General features: G+C 43.1%; 3 protein-coding genes across 11 annotated transcripts in view; 2 read left to right on the top strand and 1 right to left on the bottom strand.

Annotated features, from left to right (window-relative positions):
* JAM2 (junctional adhesion molecule 2) overlaps positions 1 to 3,446 on the top strand; it is an 85,207-nt gene extending 81,761 nt beyond the window's left edge. The window contains exon 10 of the mRNA XM_043892948.1: positions 367 to 3,446. Coding sequence (XP_043748883.1) covers positions 367 to 399 — 33 coding nt within the window. The 3' untranslated portion in view covers positions 400 to 3,446. The remainder of the gene's footprint in view (positions 1 to 366) is intronic.
* Positions 3,447 to 9,115: 5,669 nt separating this feature from the next.
* On the bottom strand, positions 9,116 to 17,618 carry ATP5PF (ATP synthase peripheral stalk subunit F6). 4 transcript variants are annotated; one of them, XM_043892952.1, is made up of 5 exons: positions 17,478 to 17,618; positions 16,965 to 17,006; positions 12,630 to 12,800; positions 9,837 to 9,961; positions 9,116 to 9,246 (listed from the first exon to the last, which is right to left on the bottom strand). In XM_043892952.1, the coding sequence occupies exons 3-5, from the start codon at positions 12,791 to 12,793 to the stop codon at positions 9,209 to 9,211; spliced, it is 327 nt and encodes a 108-aa protein (XP_043748887.1). In that variant the 5' UTR covers positions 12,794 to 12,800; positions 16,965 to 17,006; positions 17,478 to 17,618; the 3' UTR covers positions 9,116 to 9,208. The 4 variants fall into 4 exon arrangements, with proteins under 4 accessions (XP_043748887.1, XP_043748886.1, XP_043748885.1 ...); XM_043892951.1 differs by lacking the exon at positions 17,478 to 17,618 and having other exon boundaries at positions 16,965 to 17,102; XM_043892950.1 differs by lacking the exons at positions 16,965 to 17,006; positions 17,478 to 17,618 and adding an exon at positions 16,829 to 16,958.
* The window catches only part of GABPA (GA binding protein transcription factor subunit alpha), a 35,232-nt gene continuing 26,089 nt past the window's right edge, over positions 16,915 to 26,057 (top strand). The window contains exon 1 of one of the 6 annotated variants that reach the window (XM_043892943.1): positions 16,915 to 17,046. The gene's annotated coding sequence lies outside the window, so the exon portion shown is untranslated. Of the gene's footprint in view, positions 17,047 to 17,431; positions 17,570 to 17,749; positions 18,027 to 18,082; positions 18,114 to 24,463; positions 24,716 to 24,967; positions 24,989 to 26,057 lie in introns of those variants that run through there. The other 5 variants (XM_043892942.1, XM_043892944.1, XM_043892946.1 and 2 more) reach the window with 5 other exon arrangements.

Here is a 26,057-nt window from a genome sequence, read left to right as displayed (position 1 = left end):
TCTTCTAAGGCTTGTCTAATTAATTTTTGTGATTTCACATAATTCTTTGTTGTGGGGGGCTGTCCAGGGCATTGCAGAATGTGTGGGAGCATCTGACCCCCACCAGCTCTGTGCCAGTAGCATCCTCCTAGCAAACAAGATTTCTCCTGCTCAGTTCCCCATTCCTACTTCTTTACTCTTTAGGCAAAGTTTCAGAGATTTGTCTCCTAATACTTAATTGCCCATAAAATAGATGTAATTAAATCTGTTTGGTTTGTACCTGCAAGATTCTCATAATGGGTATATCTTTGTACTTGTAAGATTTCTATATTTCTTAATATATGAATTAATACATCATATTTAAACAATTTTTCTTTCTCTTCCTAGGATTTCAAGCACACAAAATCCTTTATAATTTAAAAGAATCCTACCTTGGCGATACACCAAAACCACAGTTGTTGCACAAGTTATTGAAAGATTATAAAACTCTGCTTTGTCTTACATTTGCGAAGAGGTACATGAGGATATGAAATTGGTATTGCATTATAATCTGTATGACTGCTAAATCACTTAAAATTTTTATACAAATAGTTCTGTGAGCACCTAAAATACAAATCTGGCTTCTTGTGTCTTGACAGAGGTACAGGAATCAAAATACTTTGTAATATTCTGGGGCTTTTGAAATGTTAAATATCCTAACTTCTAGCAAAAGTTACTAAAATGTATCATTCTGGTTGTGAAATTAATCCAAAGAGTATGAAAATATCACCTACATGCACCCTCTGTGAGAGTGTGATTTAGAGGGTTCAGAATACTCTGACAGACACAAAAGGAGCCTCTGGTCGCATTCCTGCCAGAATCCTCCTTTTCCTCTTATCTAATCCTTATTCTGCTGCTTGTTTATCACTGGTCTAGTCACAGAATGGTGGCAGAATGGGTCTCATAACCCAAGGATTTCACTCTGTGTGTACTTTCATTTCTGAGAACCACAAGCAACATGAAGAAAAATACGTAATACCAGAGCTCACTCACCTGGGTGTGTTCTTGATTTCTTCATTAAACATCATTTTGAGAGTCAAACACAAACCCAAGTGTCTTATTTCACCCTCAGAGCTGGTTGTTGCCATTTCCTTCCCCTAAGACTCCTTTGAAGGGGATCAGTGACCTTGGCATCAGAACTCGCCACTGGAGCCAATGCACATAACCCTGTCGATACCTGTTGTTGGGTGATGGTGACTTCACATCTGTCTCTAAAAACCAAGCAGTGAAATTTTGCATTCGGCCAAGTGCCTTGCTGTTATGGCCAGCCCTCTGCCAGTCCTTCTTATGGCAAAGTCAGGGATATGGAGGGAGGAGTGGCTGTCTAACCAGTAAAATGAGATGAAACAGCTTGAGCTCCCTGTGGTTCTTGGCACCCAGTGCCACACTTGATACATAGAAGACACAGGAGAAATTAAATGAAAAAATGGGTCTGATCATCTGGTTTCTCAACTGACAGATCACGAAGACCTCCAGCTAGTGTTACAAAGTGAAAATTCCAATGATCTGTGTAATAGGAGAGCAGTTAGATTGTGTTAAGAACATAATCATCTAGAACTTATTTTGGTTATTCAACTCATATTGACAAAACAATATGGCTAGGGCGTTCCCAGTTCTGGGAAAATCTAGATGAAAAGGTTCCTCACTACCTTTGACAATTTTGAACATGGTTAAGCTGCTTTTGGACAACAGACCCTGGTGACTCAGATGGTAAAGAATCTGCCTGCAGTGCTGGAGATCTGGGTTCAATCTCTGGGTCGGGGAGATCCCTGGAGAAGGGAATGGCTACCCACTCCAGTATTCTTGCCTGGAGAATTCCATGGACAAAGGAGCTACAGCCCATGGGATCCCAAAGAGTCGGACATGGCTGAGCGACTCACACTTTCACTTTTCAAGCTGCTTTTAAAGGAGTCCACTCTTTTTGCCCAGCATGTGCTAAGTTGCTTCAGTCGAGTCCAACTCTTTGAGACCCTAGCAAATCCCTAGGATTCACTGGACTGACGACTGGATTAAGTACTCACCAAGAGCCGAATATATGCCTGGACACGTCCCTAGTCTGTGACATTCAGTGATTCTCACCAGAATTCTCACCCTCCCAACATTTTCTGTGAAGGGCCAAGAAGTAGATAGTTCAAACCATACAAGGCCATATGGTCCCTGCTACAACTGCCTGGACGTACTCGGCTCTGCAATTTTTCATGCCATTGGAGCATGAGAGCAGCCATAACAATAAATTTTTTAAATGGTCTCATTTGTTTATTTCATAAACAGTAAGCTATTGAGGTTAGCAATATCAATAACCTCAGATACGCTAATGGAAAAGAGTGACACCACTCTTAAGGCAGAAAGCAAAGAGGAACTAGAGTCTCTTTGATGAAAGGGAAAGTGAAAAAGCTGGCTTAAAACTTAACATTCAAAAAACAAAGATCTTAGCATCCTGTCCCATCACTTCATGGCAAATAGATGGGGAAACAATGGAAACAGTGACAGACTTTACTTTCTTGAGCTCCAAACTCACTGCAGATGGTGACTAAAGCCATGAAATTAAAAGACACTTGCTCCTTGGAAGAAGAGCTATGACAAACCGAGACAGCATATTAAAAAGCAGAGACACCTTACTTTGCTGACAAAGGTCTGTCTAGTAAAAGCTATGGTTTTTCCATTAGTCATGTATGGATGTGAGAATTGGACCATAAAGAAGGCGGACTGCCAAAGAAATTGATACTTTTGCACTGTGGTGTTGGAGAAGACTCTCGAGAGTCCCTTGGACTGCAAGGAAATCAAACCAGTCAATCCTAAAAGAAATCAGCCCTGAATATTCATTGGAAGGACTGATGTTGAAGCTGAAGCTCCAATACTTTGGCCACATGATGCGAAGAGCTGACTCATTGGTAAAGACCCTGATGCTGGGAAAGATTGAAGGCAGGAGAAGGGACAACAGAGATGGTTGGATGGCATCACTGACTTGATGGACGTGAGTTCAGCAAGCTCTTGGAGTTGGTGATGGACAGGGAGACCAGGTGTGCTGCAGTCCATGGGGTTGCAGAGTTGGACACGACTGAGCCACTGAACTGACTGAATGATAAACAGCAAGCCGTCGGGATCTGGCCGACATGCAGAGTTTCCCAACTGCTGGTGGACAAGCATTAAAAACAAAAGATTTATAATTCTTAGAGCACTTTTTGTTTCCATAAAGTAAAATTGTGTTGTATAAAGGTTAGGGCTCTAGAATCTAACAGCAACTTTTGTTTTGTTTTACTTTTATCATTGACTGTTGTAACTAGATTTATTTTTAGTGGGGAGTTTAACCTAACTAAATCTGGAACAATTGTCTTTCAATACAGCCTTGCAAAGAGCTTCCTTTATTTCACAGTTGGTTTTGTCTGATTAGAGTCTACATTAAAAATAGCAGAATGTAAAAAAAAAAACAATAGCAGAATGTGTTCAATTTTTTAGCCCATTTAATGGTGCAGGGTAAGAGTCACCCACCTATTGTTCAGTGAAACCCAGGAAACTACTCCCTCTTACTGTCTGTAGCTACAAGGCTAAAGCTTTAGCTGCTCAGGATGAGAATCTTGTGTCTCAGTCTGGGTACGTGCCAGCTTCTCCAGTGCTAAAAAAAAGTGCTCTGAAAATAAAATGCCGGAACTATTTATTGAACATTTCATATATGTCGTGGAGGCTGGGGTGGATAGAGATGAGGGTACATAAAATCGCATTCACCTCAACGATTGTATAAAAAGAGGACAATGTCCTCATTTGACAGATGAGGAGACCAAGATGACCTGAGTCAGTGACTGCCGAGTTTACAAAACCAACTGAAGAGGCAGGGTCAGTGTGACCCAGGTCCATCTGATCCAGAATGTTCTGCACAAGATGTTTTTTCTCTGCCCCAGCATTCCTTCCTTTTACATCCTCACATTCTTCTCTCCAAGGACACCTTCCTTTCATCCTCAGTAATCTCTGGCCCATCCACTCCTGTCTAGTGTCACAGCCTGTGACACTTTGTCCTCTTACCCAGGTTAGAGTCACGATGGGGAGTTCCCTGGTGGTCCAGTGGTTAAGACTTGGTTGGAGCTTTCAATGCCAAGGGCCCTGGGTTCAATCCCTGGTCAGGGAACTAAGATCCTACAAGCCACATGGTGCAGCCAAAAAGTTTTTTTAAAAAGCTACAAATCCATTTAAAAAAAGTTATGGTGAATCATTTTATCCCCTCACCAAAGATCCTCAAATCTTTAATCTTTTTTTCAAGATTGAAGCTGACCATGATAAATACATTTAAATTGTATCACTGCCACCCTATCTTTAATCATCATTTTTAATCTATTTATTCACAGACTCCATCATTCATTGGCACACTTTTAACTACTTTTATCTCCTGCTACTATTGCATACCTTTTATCTTCTGGTATATTCCCCCCTCCATCACCCCCTCTCCTCGTAGCAATTTCAGTCTCACCGTTCTGAAGGTTCCTTTGTTCCCTAGTCTCCCACTCTCCCACTCCATCAGTCAGTTACTGCCAGATTACTCTCTTGAACACTGTCAACTCCCTTCTGCCTTTTGTCCCATCCCATTACTAAAAACTTTCACTCTTTCCTTTACTTAGTCTGACTGAGGTCTAATCATCTGAGCCTGAAATTCCAAGTGTTATGTCACTCAGTTATGTCCCACTCTTTTTGACCCCATGGACTTGTAGCCCACCAGGTTCCTCTGTCCATGAAATTTTCTAGACAAGAACACTGGAGTGGGTTGCCATTTCCTTCTCCAGGGAAATCTTCCTGACCCAGGGATCAGATCCAGGTCTCCCGCGTTGCAGTCAGATTCTTCATAGTCTGAGCCATCAATTGGTCACCAACTGAAATTCTGAGGTACCCCCAGTCCACCCACACCCACGTTGTCGTAGTCACCCCTGCCTGTTCAGTTACATGGTCCACCATCCTCTTTAGTTGCCTTATGCAGCCATCCAACTGAATTAAGGTCATTTTATCTTAACAGCCCTTTGTTTCTCCTTTACTTGGAAAGCTGCTGATTCTAATCACAGGGTATGTGAATTCCAGTTACTTCAGGACACAGTTCAAATTCCACCTTCTCCGTGAAAACTCTCCTTGCTCGAAGAAGTTTCTTTCTTCTCTGAATTTCCATAACATTTGATTGGTTTTCTTATGGCACTTCTTGATTTCCATTTAATATAGTTATATAGGTACATCTCTGGCATCACTACCAATTTAGAAGCACTTTGAGAAAAGAACCATGTTTTATGTACACCTTTATAAACCCCAGTGTATTTAACCATTAGGGCCTCCCCTGGTGGCTCAGATGGTAAAGACTCCGCCTGAGGTGCAGGAGATGGGTTCAATCCCTGACTCAGGAAGATCCCCTGAAGGGAATGGCAACCCACTCCAGTATTCTTGCCTGGAGAATTTCATGGAGAGAGGAGTCTGGGGGCGACAGTCCATGGGGGTCACAAAGAGTCAGACATGACTGAGTGACTTTCCCTTTCGAGTACTGAATGAATTTTTAAAGATCAAAAAAGCATTTGGAAACGGCAATTCAGAGTATTTATTGATAAAATTTCCCTATACTTAGAATATTAATAATTGTATTCTGCAATGTCATTATAATCCAATTCATTTATTATGCAATCACACAAATTAATGCTCCATGAACTAAGGCTGGACAAAAATTCCTTTTCTATTATTCTACTCCTTTTAGTTATTAGGTATCCACTTGCACATAGTTCTTAAAAAGATCTTAAAATGTTTTTTCCTCTTTCAAGTTTTAAAGTTTAACTTTCCATCCTTTTTGTTATATATGGGCTTGGGGAAATTTTAGTAGTAATAACTGGCCAGGAAATTCAAGACTAACTGTCAGCTTTTACATACTGATACTTCAGTGGTTGAACCCTAGTTGATGTGCCCCATGCAGGGGCCACAGTGGGACGTTGAAGTCTGGAGCAGAGAAACGTCTGCTGCGTGAGCTAAGCAAGGAAGATCTGCTCAAAATGCCTGAACTCCCTGATGGTTTTTAGGATTTTAAGGGAAGACTTTTAAAGCAAAATATGGTGATGAAGTAACAAGGTGATGTCTCAATCTCAACCTTCTGGATCTGCAAGCTTGTGGTCAGCATGTAGTAACAGTCCTGTGATGATTCTGCAGAACAACTCAAAGATATGCATCAGATTGTTCTCTATAGCTCTTTGTGGGGGTTGGGGTGGGATGAGAAGGCCAGTGACTCCTGTCCACTAACTGCTTGAGCCTACTCATTGGAATTCAGCGTAGGGACAGCATAGGAGACTTTTATAAAGTTTTTTCCCCCTACAAACAAGAAACAGGGGACACAGAATTAGTATATGCCGTATTTCTATGTGACCAAGATTTTAAGTACTAATTAACACATACTAGAGTATAATAGGTCTTTATACTTTTGACTAAGACAGTGTTCTCAAAACATGAACAGGTGTGTCAACAAAGGACTTGTTTTTCTTTAAGATTGAGGGCAGATGCTCCATTTTATGATGTTTTCAACACTGAATGTGGGACAAAGTGCTTCTTAAAGATGGTCTTCATAAAGACAGTATAAAAATTGAGAATTTTTACAATCAGTTGTTAGATCCCTCAAGTTAGTTGCCATTTAACTTTTCATTCTCAACCTTCCTTTTATTCCAAACATTTAACTACCATCAATTATACTGAAGTTGCTACAGGTCAAGAAACTTATTTTTCTAAATTTTAGGATACCATATAGCAAAGAGAATGAGAAAAAGTTTTATATCCATGTAACAGAATGTTGATTGGGACTTTTTCTGTTATCTGAAGGCTGACAAGTACATTTTCCAAAGAAACTCGTAACTAATTTGGGTATAAACACCTGCTTCGATGTTCATAAAAAGACAGTTGTGCTACCCTGAAATTATTACCATGGTTCTCCTTTACCTCAGCACACAAAATCCATAAACTGAACTGTGTAGGGATGGGGAGAGACAGAATATGAAAGTTGCTCAGTCATCTCCAGCTCTTTGTGACCCTGTGGACTATACAGTCCATGGAATTCTCCAGGCCAGAATACTAGTGTGGGTAGCCTTTCCCTTCTCCAGGGGATTGTCCCAACCCAGGGATCGAACCCAGGTCTCCCACATTGCAGGTGGATTCTTTACCAGCTGAGCCACAAGGGAAGCCTGAGACAGAGAATGAATTGTCCAAATTGTGTGTCTTTCTCAAAGCCCTGAGTTCTATTCCCTAACTCACCCCAAGGCAAGTAAAGAGAATTTTTTAAAGCAAACCACCAGCAACAATTGAAGGCACCTGCCAAATAGCTATTTGAGCAAAAGGCAAAGATATCAAGGAACAGAGGAAATGGTGAGGCACCTATCTTCCCATTGTGTCTCAAAGTAAGGATCTGTTTTTGGTGGTCAAATAGGCAGCTTGGAAAGTAGATAGTTGGTCTTGAGCCTTCCTGTCAAACACACTGACAGCAAACATCTGAAACAAGAGGCTGTGGACTGTGTGGCTGAAGTGGGAGTGGAGGGGGGTTTGGAAGAGACAGGTTGGAATGGACCTCCCTTAAGGTTATCTGCATGAGGAAAGCTGCTAGCCCACAGAGTGCTCCACGAACTCACACATTAAGCATCTCACCAGAGCCAGCACTGTGCTGCCACACCAAGGGTAGCAACAGTCAGAGAAGCAGAAAATCCTACACTAAATGGAGTTAAGTAAAAACTGCCCAGAACAGAAGCCCTCTTTGGTTGTTAACAGTAGCACTACAGACACGAAACAGGCAGGCACAAGTCCGTTTCTGGTTCCCAAACCTTTCCTCAACTCAAACTTGTCCTTCTTTTAAGAACACCGGGGCTTCCCTGGTGGCTCAGATGGTGAAAAATCCACCTGCAATGCAGGAGGACCCATGTTCGATCCCTGGGTCAGGAAGACCCTCTGGAGAAGAGAATGGCTATTCACTCCAGTATTCTTACCTGGAGAATCCCATGGACAGAGGAGCCTGGCTGGCTATAGTCCATGGGGTCACAGAATCGGACACGACTGTGCGACCAACACTTTCACACTTTCACCAGGTTTAGATTTCAGCTAGTACAGTACACCATAGTAAAAATCTATTCCTTTTGAAGTGAGACAACCTAATAAGACTGTTTTTCTCAACTTCACTTTTTAAAAATAATCTCCAAAGTTTTACTAAAGACACGTATTTATTGACACGAGAGTGTCAGATTTAAAAAGGCACAGCTGCCTCTTTAAAAAAAAAAAATTAAAAACAGAACCGTCTACTTACTTAAATTTTGACGCACCTGCTCTGCCACTTATCTGGCACATCTGCTCAATATTCCATCCACTGGGCAAACACCACCATACAGCTTAATCTATTTTCAAGTAAATTGCTGTGTAGAACCCTCCTCTCCCCCGCCCCCAGCTTTCCCTGATCTATCCGCATAGCCTTGTAGTAGACACGGTGACCATTATACTCCAAGGGGAGAGGAGGGAAGTGTGGGAAAATAAAAGCATGTAACACATGAGGAGATGGAAGTAAAAACACAAAGGAAGTCCCTGGATGTATTCACAGTCACACCCGAGTTCCCTGAAAAAGCTATGATCAATGATTTCTGAACCGTTTCTTCATATTCTGGGAGCAGGTATGACATCCTCCACTGAGAACACTCCTTTCTTCAGTCAGGATGGCTCCCCTCTGGCAGGCAGTAAGTCTCCAAAATAAACAGGACACCTCAACACTGAAGAGAATATGGAGAGTTTGGGGCAAGTGGTACTCAGTTAATGCAAGGTCTCCATCTGCTTTCATATAATCAAACAGGAGGATATAAAAACAAAGAATTTGGGGACTTCCCTGGTGGTCCAGTGGCTAAGACTCCAAGCTCCCAATGCAGGGGACCTGGGTACAGTCCCTGGCAGGGAACTAAATCCCACATGCTGCAACGAAGAGTTCTCATGCATAACTAAAGATCCTGTGTGCTGCAATTAAGATCCGGCACAGCAAATAAAGTAACATTTATTAAAAAAAAAAAAATTCAATACACTCAACTGTATACCTAACATCACCAAATAATTTACTTGAAATCAGAATTAAAAGAACATCTGACAGCTGTGAAATGTATGTTTATTCTGTTACTTCTGGGTAGCTGTACAGCTCAACTAGGACAAATTACCAGATCAGTTTTACATTACTGCTTCAAGACTGCGGTTTCTCGACAACTTCGAACTTGGGGTCTAAAAAGAGGAAAGAAAGGTTCAAACTTAGCCATACTGCAATAAAAAACTTTAATATTTATCTCATCCAGCTTCCGATTTTTTAAAGAAACATCTAGATGGAAATATAACTGTTAAGATTTATTTAGGACTTACAATGAACTAGGCTCTATGAATTTACACATATTACGTCATTTAACTACAACTAAGAAGACAGTATAATCTTACCCAAATGTCAGATGAGAAACAGGGACCAGTTAACTATCCCAAATCACATAGCCCATAATGATACTTTCAGACATTTGATTTTAGGTCCCCACCATTTAACCTCTACGCTATGGGATCTCCTCCATTGGCATTTACCCCGGAGCTTGCCACACATGCCACTGTCCTAATACATTCACACACTCAGTTCAGTTGCTCAGTCATATCCAGCTCTTTGCGACCCCATGGACCGCAGCATGCCATGCTTCCCTGTTCATCACCAACTCCCAGAGCTCTCAAATCACATTCACGTGTAATTGTCATTTAATCCCCCAAACAACCCATGTAAATATTCTCCACTTAAAATGATCTCCCATAACAATGAATCTGTGATTACAAAGACTTACCTTCAAACGTGAAGTTAGGGAACGTATTCATGTCTGCTTTACCATACATTTGTTTAAGCTTAAAAAGCTCCCGGTCTAGGTCTTGCTGATACTCTGGGCCAGCATCAACAGGACCTCCAGATGTCCTATAGTATACACGACCAAGTAAAAATGTATTTTAAACATGAGTTTACAGAAACAAAAAAGTTTCACAGATCTTCCGAGCATAGGGAAGAGCAGACTTTTCTGAAAGGTAACAAGTATTTCAATTTGAATGTAACCTCAAACAATTTTAAATATGATGAGGGTTCACACAAATGAGGCAACTTCAAACAAAACATTCAAGGTCTGTTAGTATCAGTATTATTAAAAGTCAGAATCTCTCAGCGTTTGAGCAGCAATAAGGTGTAATGGCTAAGTCTACGGGCTCTGGGGTGAAGGACTGCTTCCATTAATTGTCAGTTCTACAATCTAGTTACTGTGTGAACTAGAGCAAGGCATGAAGCACTCCGAACTCTAGTTTCTGCATCGACAACTCAGAAGTCTTACCTGATGGTGCTGAGAGAATTAAGAGATTGTGCACATGTACCACTCATGGACCAGTGCCTGGCACACCGTGAACACTCACTTATCTACTTTCACTGTGCTTTTAAATCAACCACCACTGAAGGGTTTAAGTCTCTATAACAGCGGCCTATCAAAGCAGCAAGTTACTTCCTAACCTCAGAGGTTTTACCATTTAGAAGAAAAAAAAATAACAAACATTTATGCTGTGAGGCAGTCAGGGGATAACCTTCAAAGACACAGTTTATAACAAAAAGCTACTGCAGGTGAGGGGTCACTTTTGCTAAGCTAAACAGGGAGATTTCATTTTAAAAAGGTGACATTTGTGACAAACCATGCATTTGGCTCAGATTGTACTTTGCGACATTCTAAGACTCAAAAGGAAGGATGAGAAGGTGGGAAAGCACTGGCTGTATGTGGGGAATGCTAAGCAGCCCAGATGGAAAAGCCAGCAGGACTCAGATCACAGGAGGCCCAGAATGTAAAGCCTGGGAGTCTGTATTTTGTTTGCTCAGCAATGAAATGACAAAACTAAAGAGCCATGCTTTGTAAAGATAAACCATCATGGACCAGCTGGGCTTTCCAGGTGGCTCAGATGGTAAAGAGTCTGCCAGCAACTCAGGAGACCTGGGTTTGATCCCTGGGTTGGGAAGATTCCCTGGAGAAAGGATACCCACTAAAGTATTCCTGCCTGGAGAATCCCCATGGACAGACAAGCCTGGCAGGCTATATAGTCCATGGGATTGAAGGAAGTTGGACACAACTGAGTGATTTTCACATCACAGACCAGCAACGAGCCAATTAGACCTAATTAACTATTTGCACAAATTCTTCTGTTTGTCATAATGTTACTGCCCACTTATCAATGAACAATATAATAAAAAATATATAAGTGAAAATTCCATCAAGGCTAGTATTTTCACCTATGCCTGTGATAAAAGCATAGGATCTTATTTGTAATTTCCAAAAAAAAAAAAACCACCACTGAGCCAGCTCTAATTTAAGAACTTGTTGATCACGTTTCTTGTCATGGACTCAGTTTTCTTCTCTATCAGCATGTGCAACAGCAACTTTCTGTAACAGAATGCTCTGGATCTGTGCTGTCTAACATGGTAACCACTAGCCATATCTGGTATTGAGCACCAGAAATGTGCCTAAAAGGCAAATGAGGAACTGAATTTTTATTTATACTCAATTAGAATTTGAATAGTCACATGTGGATAACAGCCACAGAAATAAATAGCACAGTTCTAGATAGAGCCTTCAACCAGATACTTTGATGATTGATGATCATTGTCCAGTTCTGGGATTCACAAGCTTTTGGAAACATCACTCTTCCATGCCACCTTTCAAAATGTACCAGCTAGAAAGGAGGACTCCTTCCAAGAAGTTCCCCAAACACTGAATGTGTCACTACCTTATCACTTAACCTGTTTTACCTTCTATTATATTTACTTGCTTACAAACTTTCTACCCTCTTAGACTTGAAGAATATTATGGAAATGCCAAGTGGCTTCTTTCTTTGTAGCCCACCACTCTCAATAGTCCAGTGCTCTGCATATGGCAGACAACTAAATAAAAGACAACAAAACTCTGAACTGATCTGTATCACTGTGTCAAAGATCTGGGGGTGAAATCTGATGATGGCTGAGGTCATCAATCACCTTCAAAACTGTGTGGTTCCGTAATGAGGTTTTCCCTGGACTTGCTCTATGCCATTTCAAAGTCTTCTGTCTTTTGACAGTCCCAGAAATACATTAACTGTGGAAGTAACGTTAAAAAATGCTGTGCTTGTACATTTCTCCCCAAATCACGATGTCACAGAGAGATCACTAAATTGAGAGTTAGAATATTCTGAGCATATTTTCCCCATAACTAGGTTTATGACCTTAGGATAATCATTGTCTAAGGGGCTTAATTTTCTCAAATACGGTTCCTAAACGATTTCCAAGATCCTATGTACTTGTATGAATTGACTCCAGTTTATAATAAATAACATTACAGTGGGGATATATCTAAAATGGTATTAAATTTAATGCAATTCTCCCTGGGAATTCATAAGATAAAATTTGGGACTTAAATATCAAGGTCCTCATCTTTTTCTTTTGGAGCAGCTAATGAACCTGTACCACAGGGATCAGCTCAGTAAAAGGTCTTAAGACACTTTCAAACGCCAAGTAGTTTTTTCACCATGTCAAAACTTACATACTTTGAATATGCACATGAACACCAATACCCCCACCCACTTACTGGCGCTTAGTTCTATATTCTCTAATCTTGTCCACGAAGAGTTTCTGCACAGGATCAAGCTCCTTATTAAACGCCACTGCTGTGACACCAATGTTCCTCCTCAGAGAGACTGAGATTGCAGACTGAAGAACAGAGGACAACCTGAAGAGTCTCTGAAGAATCATGGTGATCCTGTTATTGGAAACAAGAGCCAGCATGTGAAGCTACTTTAAAATAACATAATTGTAAAACCCCTGTACATGTGTTATAGTGGGTATCTAATTCTACTAAGTGCTACAGAACTTAATCCAGCGCCTTAGACCGCTCGGCCACGCTACCCAGTTAATGCTACACAACTTAAAATCATACCAGAACTCAGCGAATACTAAGATCAGTCACCTGACCAAAGATCCCTTTCCCTCTCTACCCCTCACTGCATGCAAGTGTTTCGCTTCACAAGCAAAAGGCCCTCGGACCTAGCAGCAGTTCAGAATCACTCAGGCCTCATGCCTCCACTAGGTCAGATGCAGAAAGAAAACACAAAATATGGGATGGGGTGTTTCTTCATGGACTTTTTAGTCTTGACCACCCACCCTCAGCAGAGAGAGAGTAATACTGGTTCCCAACTTAGCCTACCAGGTTCCCCTACCCCCCTCAAAAGGCAAAAAGGGCTATGAGCAGGGAGAATGCAGACAGCTGCCTCAGCCTCAGTAGCATTTCACAGGCCCACAGGAGAGAAACTGCTCCATCCGGTACAGCTGCAGGATTCCAGGCATTCACGAATACTGTAAAACCAGATCTAAGTCCAAAAGAACCAGCAAGAGAAAATAGCAAGGGAGTCCAAAAAAAAAAAAACCACACACACACAAGGGAGCCCACCAACAAGAGAGGGAAAATCAAGCGGTGCAACCTCATCAGTGAAATAGAATTTGTGAAGAAGCCTGAATTTTAAGGACTTAAAGACCTCTAAGTTCTTAGACTTCCTGAAACTAAAATACACGATTTTCTAACTAAAAAATTATAGGGTATAAATTACAGGATGATTTCCATTGAGAACTCATTTAGTGTCTTGAAAAGATCAAACGTAAAATTATCAATTATATGCAAACAGGAATTCCAAAAGAAAAAGAATAAGGAGATCATAGAAAAATTAGAAGAAAGTGCCCCAGATTAATAAAGACTGATTAAACAGAAAGAGCTGACCAAGCCATGCTGGACTGATAGAGTCACACTTCGATATAGCTTGATAAAACTTCTGAACCTTAAAGTGAAACCCCAACATGCTAACTGGAGAAGGAAATGGCAACCCACTCCAGCATTCTTGCCTAGAGAATCTTGTGGACAGAGGAGCCTGGTGGGCTGCTGGCCATACGGTCGAACAGAGTTGGACAGGACTGAAGCGACTTAGCATGCATGCATTGGAGAAAGCAACGGCAACCCACTCCAGCGTTCTTGCCTGGAGAATCCCAGGGACAGAGGAGCTTGGTGGGCTGCCGTCTATCTGGTCGCACAGAGTCAGACACGACTGAAGCAACTTAGCAGCAGCAGCAGCAACATGCTAACATGATTCTCCAGGCTTCCCAAATGAGTCAAATAAGCAGTCACACCGAACTATTAAATTATAATAATACTGCTCAAAGTGCGGCCTGAGGACTGTCGGCAGTACTGTCTGACTGCTCCACTGTAGTATCAAAATTGGGAATAAGCATTTAGAGACTTTTACAGCAATCTGACAGAGTTTAATTCGTACCTGCTGAATTCAACAGTGAAAGTGAAAGTCACTCAGTCGTGTCCGACTCTTTGCGACCCATGGACCATAAAGTCCATGGAATTCTCCAGGCCAGAATACTGGAGTGGGCAGCCTTTCCCTTCTTCAGGGGATCTTCCCAACCCACGGATCAAACCCAGGTCTCCCGCATTGCAGGAGGACTCTTTATCAGCTGACCCACAAGGGAAGCAATTAGAAGTTTTTGTGTCTCCATTGTTTTGTCTTTCATCTACTAAATTTTCCAGTAATTCATTTTTACTGGATTCTTCAAAGATACCCGCAAGGGCTGGAGGGAAAGTGGCCCTTTACTAGTGAGAGTGGGAAAGCATTAAGCTAGAAGATGAAGAGTAGCACTGAAGTTCTCTAATGGCAGTGGGGATGTCCCACAGGAAATACTTGGCGATGTCCGAAGACATTTTTGGCTGTCCTGACAGGGTGTTACTAGCCTCTAGTGGGTAAAAACCAGGATGCTGCCAAAATCATGTAACAACAACAACAACAACAGCCTCCCCACAACAAAGAAACATTTGGTTCAAAACGTCAAAAGTGCTAAGGTTGAGAAGACCTGAAATAGCACGTGTGTGTTAAGTCATTCAGTTGTGCCCAACTCTTTGCGACCCCATGTACTATAGCTGCCAGACTCCTCTGTCCATGGAATTCTCCAGGAAAGACTACAGGAGTGAGTTGCTGTTCCCTTCTCCAGGGGATCTTCCCCACCCAGAGATCGAACCCAGGTCTCCTTGCAGTTTCTTTACCAACTAAGCCACCAGGGAAGCCCATGAAGTAGCATATAAAAACTATCAAAATAAATCCTACAGTCTACCAAATATCCTTCACCTGCAGAATGAAAGAAAACTATGTGAATGACCTTAAGGTGCTACTTGCCTGGTGGCTCAGATGTAAAGAATCTGCCTGCAATGCAGGAGATCCGGGTTTGATCCCTTGGGTGGGGGAAGATCCCCTGGGGAAGGGAATGGCAACCCACTCCAGTATTCTTGCCTGGAGAATCCCTCGGAGAGAGGAGCCTGTGGGCTACAGTCCATGGAGTCACAAAGAGTTGGGGACACGATTGAGCGACTAACACCCAAGGTGCTACTTAATATCAGTCTCACTTTACACATACAGAAACTGTGGCTTAGAGGTTAAGTATCCGATCCCAGGTTACACAACAGAATCTGACAGGACACAAATACATTTTTTAAATTGTGCAACTCAGTGTATACTTTCGCTTTTGGCAACATAAACACAAACAACACTCCACTATAGGGTCACCCTAACATCTGTCCAGCCCTAGGTATTCTGCTAAGTACTTCCATACATATTCTCTCCTGGTACCCTTACATCAATCCTGTTAAGAAACATAACTAAGTATTCTACCCCTCCTTTACAGATAGTAAGACAATGTGCAAGACAGTTTATTAAATTACTCATATTCCCAGTTAATTTAATCTCACAGAGGATCATGTTACTACTCCTACTCCAACAAGGGGGGAAATCCACTTTCACTTTTTCTGTCTCTATCATCTACCTATTAATGATTCCTAAATCACACCTAATTGTACGTGGTCTTCTTCCTGAATTCCAAACCCATACATCAACACCACTCATCGCTTCATAAGTCTTATCTTGCTCTCAAACTCAACTTATCTAAAAAATGAATACATAATCTCACTATCAAAACTTGTTCCTTTTCCTGTTTCATTCCCCGCCCCCCGCAACGATTGAATATCTAACAAGAAATATACACTTCATTACACAAATAGGTATATCAAGTATCAACTATGATTAAGTCCTCTATTCGAGTACTATGCGAGGCCACGCACGCCAGCAAGCATTGGATACACTCAAAGAATTGGGGAAGCCAACAGCTAGGAAACAACACAGCATAAGGAGAGGCCCTGTGCCGAGAGCTCTCCTGTTTACAGTGATGACCGGCCAGTCCAAGGTTCGTGCTTTCCTCCAGGAAACCGTGATGTAAAACAAAAGCCGCGTAACCAAGTTTCAGCACTACTAACATTTTTAGGTGGCGTCCCAACTTTTAAGATGACAATTGTCTTTTTCTCTCACGTTCTATTCTTAAATAGTTCAGAACCACCTCCCACGCGTCCGGGAAGAGCAGGCCTGGCGGCAGACCGGCCCCGCGGACATGACCTTGGGTTGCCCCAGACGGGCTGCAAGTCCACGAAGCGCCGGCCTCCCCGCCGCCCGCGCCACCCTGAGCCGGGCCCTCAGAGCGGGATTTTTTGGCTAATTATTGAATCCACAGCAAACTTCAAGGCCGAAAGGCGCCGAGGTCGAAAATGAGCCCGGGCCAGGCCGTGAAGGCGCCCCGGGATATAAGGTTGCTCTCTTTTCCAGAGTCCTAGAGGGAAAAGGGTATCCCAGACCTCGTGAAGAAACCCAGAACCCAAGTCCCAAGAGGCCACGTTAGTCCAGTTACCCTCCCAGTCACCTTGCACTCAGGGCCGAGCCGCCAGCCGCCGCCGCCTCCGCCGCCCCGTTCTACTTCCGGCCCTGGCTCCGCCCCCACCCGCCTACCCGCCATCGCAATGCATTATGGGCCGCCGTTTCAGACGGTCGACACTCACCGGACAGGAAGCGTCTTGGAGACACTCTGCGACCGGACGGCTCTAGGTGAGACAGAAGCCAAACAGGAGGAGGAAGTGGAGAGTAAGTGCTTCCGGGTCCTTTAGTGACGCCTCCGCCATCTTTCCTTCGCCCAAGTTGACCCGCTCTCTTTTTCCCCCTCGGAAACCGTGTGCTGTACGCATGCGCCCTTGGACTGGCCTGTCCCCTAGTTCAGTACCCCCGGCCCCGATTCAGCGTCCTATTCCTTGGTTGGGGGTTGGGGGGTTGTTGAGGTATACGATTGTGCAAAGTGACAGTGTAAAACAAAGCGATCTGGGGCGTAGCTGCTCCCTTGTGCCTCGTGAGCCTCCGTTGCCTCAAGCGTCCGTTTCGCGCAACCTGCTGGGAGTTGTAGTCCCGGACCCGGGGGTGCCTGGGAGGCGGGAGTGGGGGGGTTGGAGTTTCTCTGCGCCGTTTTCGCGGGAAGGGCCCAGGGGCCTCCCACTTCGAGTCGCGGGAGCTGCGGGTCTTACCGGGAGAGACGCTGCACGTGGAGCCCGCGCCGCTGCGCTTCTCAGCCGGCTCTGGAGCGCGGGCGGGGGCGACGGGGCCGAATCCGGAGCGGGTGAGTGCGGCCGCGGGGGAGGAAGCGAGCGCGGGCCCGCGCGGGCCGGCTGCGTTCCGGGGCCTTCTCCCCCACCGCGGCCCCCCCGCGGCCGCCTCTGTGTTTTGTTTCCGCTGGTCCCCGGCGCTGTGACTCCCATTTCCGTTCGTGGAGACTTGAGGGAGCCGGGTGGGGAGGGGCGGGGGAGGCTGTGCGGGGAGGGGCGGGGGGCGCGCGGCGCGGGGCTCCGCGAGGCCGCGCGCCCCCGGGGCCCGGGTAGTTCCTGTCACCTCTCGCCGCCCCCTCCCCGCCCTGTGCCCCTGCTCGGCAGTCCGCCGCGCTTCGCCGCCGCCGCCGCGGTCGGGACCTGATCCCGACGCCCCTGGGATTTCACAGGACTGTGCCATATCGATCTTCTTGCCAGCTCAGCGATGCGCTCTCCCTTCGCGTCCAGTGGTCTTTCTAGAATTGTCTTACAGTTGCGTTAAAGCCATCGGTTTAATGTTTATGGTGTCCATTGGGTTTCTTTTAGAAACAAGGAAGTGAGACAAGGAGAAAACGATGGGTTAGTGTAGCTTGTCAGCTTTTTAAGTTTGTTTTTGCAGGCTGGAAGATAAACCAACAACGTCTTTGTATTTAGGAATCCCAGTTTGATTAGGTTAACGGCAGGGAGGACCACGCCTAATGTGCACTGCTGGAGATTAGTGATTTAGAAATACTCGCTGTAGTTCTCATCCTTGGAGGTAGCAAAGGTTTAGAAGGGTCCATTTAAGCAAAGAACTGGGCAGGGATAATGTTCTTAGGTATTGTATTGTCTTAATGTCAAAAGAAACTGGGTCAACTAGTTCGAAACGGGAGGGAATAATAAGTTCTCTCTTTTAGGATTTGATCCAAGCTTTCCAGCCTTACTTATTTTCAGACAAATTCTGATGCGAGGTGGACTTAACGTCAGTTTTACCTGGATTGCGTCTACAGGAGCAATGACATGAGGCGTGAATCGTCTTAAAATAAGAATCTAAATAATGAGCTAGGTGTTTAATGGAGGAGTATGTGGAGGCTGAACAGTCAATTAAAACTGTTGACTTTAATCTCCCTCCAACTTTTATTTATAAAACTTCGCCTAGAGGAAAATTCAAATAATTATACAGTGAAATTGTGCAAGGTACACCTTCACCCCCAGAATCGCCAAGTTTGCCACACTTTCTCCACACTTGCTTTCTCTCCACATGTATACACACAGATGTCTGTGTTTTACTTTTTCTTAGCTATTGACTTTTATCGTTAAAAAACAAAAATGTCTTTTTTCTCAGAATATTTAACAGTATTTTTTAACGAGAAAAACTCCCAGATTACACTTATATTTATTTATCCTTCATTTACTTATTGTCCTTCACTATGAAAAATCATCCTAAACTCTGTAAACTAATAACGTGCTCCAGTGGAGAATAATCCTCAAATTTATCTGTGGCTTTAAAAGATAGTGGTGAATATAACTGTATTTTAAAGAATACTAGCCTTTCCTGGAATTGTTAGTTAAATATAAATTTGTATTCATTTTGTGAAGTGTTCTGAATGCAGGTTCGATTTAATCCAGGAAAAACCGGTGTCAAGGGACGTTTTCCTATGTGGAAAAGTCTCCAAGTAATGCTGTCTTCTCCATTTTCTTAAGTATTGACATAGAATCCTGGGCAGTTGGCTCCAGGAGAAGAACTAAGACCCACTCAAGCAATGACAGCAAAGATTTGGACAGCTTGCCAAATGTCTCCATTGCTTCTTTACGCTAAATTTAGAGAATTGAGGAAGAAGATCAATTCAGAGACTTAACACAGTGTTTTCCAAAAGTGTATTGGATTCATTCCCCACCCGCCCCCACCCTTGGCACCTTTTAGAGACTGATCTCTAACTTTTTTGAAAGATCACGGTATAAATTTCTTTTAACAACTCTGTTTTAGTGCTTCTGTCAAGAGGTGTGCCAAGTATCCCTGTTGATCAAAGCCCTTAGGGCCATTTCTCAGTCTCTGGTAGTTACAGAAAACTGGGTTCATCTTTTTGTGTGTGAGACTAAAGACAACCAAGCCAAAGAGCAGGAGAAGAAAAGATTTATTACTTAGAGCAAGAAGAACACCGGGGGATCTTTCCCAAAGATCCAAGCAGCATAATTGGGAAAAGTCTTAAGCTGAGGATATATGCATATTCATGAAGAAACTTGAAGAGGAGAGTTCAGGATAGGATTGGGGCAGAGGTTGACAGCATCCAAGCTTTAGTTGATTGAAGTCACAAAGGTCAGAAAAGGTCAATATCATCATCCTTTAAGTTATAGTTGATCTAGTGGTTGAGCACTATAGGAGGGTTTAAATTCTGCAGAGCAGCTCAAGAAAGTGCTTCAGGCTAATCTTTACCATTGAAACAGAACCTGGAGTTTTTATACTGATTTATTATCTTTGCTATTGTTATTCCTTAAGAGCATTATTACTGAGATCTATTCAAGGGTAAGCATTGTGGTTAGGCTTAGATCTCAAAATGGCTTAGGAAAAAAACTGCTTCTATTTGTCAAAAGCCATGCCTGATTCTTCTTTTCTGGGGACCTCCTACCCTGTCTGCTTACAGTGCTTTCTTTTTTGTTTGTTTTGATTGTTTATTTGAATTTTATTGGTCATGCTGCATGACCTGTGGGATGTTAGTTCTCGGACCAGGGATGGAAGCCATGCCCCCTACATTGGAAGCATGGAACTTTAATCACTGGACCATCAGGGAAATTCCTAAAGTTCTTTCTTTTTTTCTGAAGTCCTTAGAAAATTCACTCATTTTAAAAGTTGGTTATGGAAATGGGAGTGGACTTGCTCGTGGACCCTGAAAAATAAAACATAAATGATCCTTTTAAATTTTGTCCTGCTATAGGGACAGGGGAGCCAGGTGGGCTGCCGTCTATGGGGTCACACAGAGTCGGACACGACTGAAGTGACTTAGCAGCAGCATAAGCCTTAGTCTGTTTCTCACTTTTTTCTGTACAGTTTTTTTTTTTTTCAGTTTCCACAAATGTACCATTTTCTTTTTTTTTTAAAGACAGTGACGGTTTTATGAATCAAAACCAGAATTTTCATGTTTCACAATTTTGGTGCTAGAGATCCCCCAATTCCCTGAACTCACTGGGGAAGGTTTCTGAAGGTATTCTGTACAGTTTTTATGCTTTGTGTGTGTGTGTTCATTATCTCCTTGTTTCTGTTACTAAAGTTCCATAGTGCCTGCTGCTTTCACATTTTCTTGTATCTGCAGTACTCTCTTATCACGGGTTCCTGTATTGGCTCCAGGTTTCAGCTATCTCCAGGAAAGCTACACTTAACATATTATTATCAACCACTGTGAGAATGTCTCTGGAATGCTTATCTAAGGGCAAGATTGCTGGGTCATAGGTACAATCACTTCATTTGAGCAAGTGCTGCTAGATGTTTCTCCAGAGTAGTCAGTCCTGTCTATCCTCCATCACCAGAGGCAGGATCCCTGTGCTCCTAAGTCCCTACTGCTCTTTTCAGTATTCAGCATTCTGATCTTTGCCGCACACACACAGAATAAGGTGAATAGCTTGAACGTGAGCATCTCCTCACGTCCTTAGCCATTTTGGTTTCCCTTTAGGTGAGTTTCCTTCTTTGCCTACTTTTCTAATTTGTCCTGACTATTGAGGGATTGTTACCAACTTGCAGGAGTTCACTGTGTATTCCAGTTGTTATTTCCTTATCATGTATGGATATTGGAAGTGTCTCTTCCTAGACTATATCTTGTCTGTTGAACATAGATCTTAACTTTTATGTAATGAAATTATCAGTTTTTTTTCCTTATAATATGTTTTTGGAATTTTAAGAAATGAATGCTTTTCTATCCTTAGACCACAAAAAAAATTCCACCACTTTGTTCTATTAGTTTTATAGTTTTACCTTTCACATTTAAGCCGTCTAGATTTCTGAAGTCAATTATGTGGTGTGAGATGGTTCTTATCAGTCTGTTCAGTCACTCAGTTGTGTCCGACTCACTGCGACCTCATGGATTGCAGCACCCCAGGATTCCCTGTCCATCACCAACTCCCAGAGCTTCGTCAAACTAATGTCCATTGAGTTGGTGATGGCATCCAACCATCTTGTCCTCTGTCGTTCCCTTCTCCTCTTGGCTTCAGTCTTTCCCAGCATCAGGGTCTTTTCCAGTGAGTCAGCTCTTTGCATCAGGTGGCCAAAGGATTAGAGCTTCAGCTTCAGCATCAGTCCTTCCAGTGAATATTCAGGACTGATTTTCTTTAGGACTGACTGGTTTGATCACCTTGCAGTCCAAGGGATTCTCAAGAGTCTTCTCCACCAACACAGTTCAAAAGCATCAATTCTTTGGCAGTCAGCTTTCTTTATAGTCCAACTCTCACATGACTATTGGAAAAACCATAGCTTTGACTAGATGGACCTTTGTCGGCAAAGTAATGTCTCTGCTTTTTAATATGCTGTCTAGGTTGGTCATAGCTTTTCTTCCAAGGAGCAAGCATCTTTTAACTTCATGACTGCAGTCACAACCTGCAGTGATTTTGGAGCCCAAGAAAATAAAGTTTGTCACTGTTTCCATTATTTCCCCATCTGTTTGATGTGAAGTGATGGACCGGATGCCATAATCTTTGTTTTTTGAATGTTGAGTTTTAAGCCAGCTTTTTCACTCTCTTGTTTAACTTTCATTAAGAGGCTTTTTAGTTCCTCTTCACTTTCTGCCATAAGAGTCGTGTCATCTGCATATCTGAGGTTATTGATATTTCTCCCGGCAATCTTGATTCAGCTTGTGCTTCATCCAGCTCAGCATTTCTCATGATGTACTCTGCATATAAGTTAAATAAGCAGGGTGACAATATACAGCCTTGATGTACTCCTTTCCCTATTTGGAACCAGTCTGTTGTTCCATGTCCAGTTGTAATTTGCTTTTTGACTTTCATACAGATTTCTCGGGGGGCAGATAAGGTGGTCTGGTATTCCAATCTCTTTTAAGAATTTTCCAGTTTGTTGTGATCTACACAGTCAAAGGCTTTGGCATAATCAATAAAGCAGAAGTAGGTGTTTTTCTGGAACTCTCTTGCTTTTTCTATGATCCAGTGGATGTTGGCAATTTGGATCCCTGGATCTTCCCAACCCAGGGATTGAACCCAGTCTCCCGCATTGCAGGCAGATTCTTTACCAGCTGAGCCACAAGGGAAGCCCAAGAATACTGGAGTGGGTAGCCTATCCCTTCTCCAGCGGATCTTCCCAACACAGGAATCGAACCGGAGTCTCCTGCATTGCATGTGGATTCTTTACCAACTGAGGTATCAGGGAAGTCCAAAAATGACAACTATTTGAAATACAGGAGCCCCAAGGATCTGTTCATAAGTGAAAGTTGCTCAGTTGTGTCCAACTCTTTGTTTGCAATCCCATGGACTGTACAGTCCATGGAATTCTCCAGGCCAGAATACTGGAGTGGGTAGCTCTTCCCTTCTCCAGGGGATCTTCCCAACCCAGGGATCAAACCCAAGTCTCCCGCAGTGCAGGTAGATTCTTTACCAGCTGAGCCACCAGGGGAGCCCCTTTGGTTTTTTATAACATTCACTTATTAAACACACTTAAATACAGTGCCTGCAAAAGGAGAGGCACTGTTCAAAGTTCTTTGTGTACATCTGTGAACAAACACGCCTTCCCCAGTGAGCTTGCGCTGTTCTACAAGGCTGGTCCCTACTGGGTTACAGCCACCAGTGCTTTGCTTTAGTGCTCGTGTTGAATTCCACAGTTTTAACACATAGTATCAATTAAGAAATGGGCTTTATGAAGAAAGGAAAGACTGACTAGGCTTTGGTCAGCAAGAAAGGAAGACAAAAGCCCTTCATTCTTCTGTCATCCCAAACAAAACCTGCTGGGGCCTGTGCATTCTGCTGGATATGCATGATATGTCTCTGTCCTGGTGGGGAGCCCCATCCTCTCATCATCATTCTTTGAATGTTTCCTGAAACTACAGTAACAAATTACTACAGACTTAGTGGCTTGAAAACAGCAATTTATTATCACACGTTCCTGAAGTCAGAAGTCTGAAATGGGTCATTCTGGGATAAAATCAGGTGTTGGCAGAATTGTATTTCTTCTGGAGGCTCTAAGGGAGGATCTGTCTCCTTTATTTTTCCAAGTTTTAGAAGCTGCCTGTCTTCATTGGATTCTGGCTCTTTTTTTTTTTTTCCCATCTTCAAAGCCAATCACAGCCAGCCAGTCGAGTCCTCACTTTGAATCTCTCTGGATCTCTTTAGATTCTTCCTCTTTTAATGATTCTTGTGATTTCACTGGACTCACCTGGATAACCCAGGATAATCTCTGTATTTTAAGGTCAGCTGATTAGTAAATGTCCCAGGAAGCGCAGTACTGAAGAATCTTGTCTGCCAATGCAGGAGATGCAGAGATGTGGGTTCAATCCCTGGGTCAGAAGATCCCCTGGAGGAAGAAACAGCAACCCACTCCAGTATTCCTTCCTGGGAGATACCAATGGGCAGAGGAGCCTGGCGGGCTACAGTCCATGGGGTCGCAGAGTCGGACATGACTGAGCATGCATGCACTTAGTAAACTTAATTCCCCTTGGCCGTGTGATTTGCCTTAATCACAGGTTCTGGGTGGTTACCATGCCTTGGGGAGTTGAGACCTGGGAAAGCTCCTCCCACTTCCAGAAGCTAAGGGAAGTCCCTAGTCCAGGCAAACCAACCTAAGTTCCTGGAGTTCTTTTTGGACAGTTTTGGTTCTTGCAACCTGACAGCAATCCAGCAGAGAAAGAAAGACAATAAGTACTAGTGTGTTAGAAGGTGAGTGCTGTGGGCAAGAAGGAAGATGCACGAGCTAGGAAGGAGGCCGGTGTGGGCGAGGGGGTCGGAGCAGTGATGGCGGGAGGGTGAGGAGCCCTGTGAAGGGGCCCGGGACTCTTCCCAGGACTGCTGTCAGCCCGAGCAGTGCTGTGATGTAACTTCATTTGTGAAAATGATCACGCCGGCTGTTGTATCCATTGAGAACAGACTGTAAGGGAGCGCGGGCACCGACACGGGGGGAAACCTGCCATAAAGAGGCTGCTGCAGTGTTCCGGGTGAGGCGTGCTGTGGCTCTTGTGCTGGTGTCTGCAGAATAGAGCCCGTCTCGGAGCAAACTGGTAAAGCGTGTGCTTGCGGTGGTGGACCTCTAGTGTGACAGTGTGGAGCCCCAAGCAGCCTAGTCTCACTAACCTGAATAGTTTTCATGTAAGGGTGGGCTCAAAATAAGGTTATGTGCAAAGCATTTGAATGTGGTACCTGATACTCAGTAAATAATGGTTATCATTAAGAGGAATGAATATTTAGCATTTCTTCATTTTGTCAGATCTTCAAAGTGGAAGCATGAACTCCTTTGCAGATTTTAAAGTACCAAATTTCGAGGTCCATTCCTTGTAAGTCAAAGAGTCAAAGGCACATAAAAGTGCTTTTTTATATCTAATAGTAGACTTAGAAAAGTGTACTCTGAACTGAGGGTGTATGTGGAATCCAAAGACATGCTTTATTCCTTTAAGAATTCGCCTACCAATGAAGGAGACACAGCTTCAATCCCTGGATGGGGAAGATCCCCTGGAGTAGGAAATGGCAACCCACTCCAGTATTTTTGCCTGGAAAATTCCATGGACAGAGGAGCCTGGCAGGCCACAGTCCACAGGGTCTCTAATAGTCAGACACAACTGACTGAGCACGCATGCAAAGTGAGGTTGTAACAACCTGTAACTTACAGCATTAACACCTTGGAAATGGACATAAAGGATTGCCAACATATGCAGCTATTTTATGCATTACTTAGCATTTTTCAAACTATAACGTTTCAGTATTGGTAGTGCACATGGTACAAAACGGCACATGATGCATCAGTGGTACAAAGATCAGTGGGAGTTTAATGTAGGGAGTAAGAATTTTACATTCGAGAATTAAAGAATGCAATAGTTTGATTTAAAGGTATAAAACCACATCTGAAAATAATCATAAAGAATTCTAGTGTGTAATCAGGGCAGTTATTCACACATCTATGATTTTGTTACTTTATTTTGCCTTTTGAGAATATTGTACTGGCATGTATAAGGTATGTAGTTTGTAACATAAATCATAGCTTGGGTTAATTTTTAATTTGGCTTTCTCTGTCAATAGTGGTTTACTGTAAACTCTGCTATTAAAGTACAGCTTTTTAGCTGGACAGTTGTAAACTTTTAAGCTCCATGTTGATCCCCCTCACCCCCGCCATGCTGTGTGGCATGTGATTATCTTAGTTCCCTCACCAGGGATCAAACTTATGCCCCCTGCGGTGGAAGCGCAGAGTCCTAACCACGGGGAATTCCCAAGTGGATTTTTAAGGTGCAGGTTTAAATCTGTTATTAAGACCCAACTGCTGTAGTACAGTCGGCATGCCTTTCATTTGATTTTGAAGTAATTAATTTGTTGACTGAGACTAGGGTCAAAAACATCCCAGTAAATCCAAGG

Source organism: Cervus elaphus, chromosome 31, assembly GCF_910594005.1.
Source record: "Cervus elaphus chromosome 31, mCerEla1.1, whole genome shotgun sequence".
Lineage (NCBI taxonomy): Eukaryota > Metazoa > Chordata > Mammalia > Artiodactyla > Cervidae > Cervus > Cervus elaphus.
The sequence above is the reverse complement of the archived record's forward strand: the minus strand, read 5'-3'. Positions and strand labels throughout refer to the sequence as shown.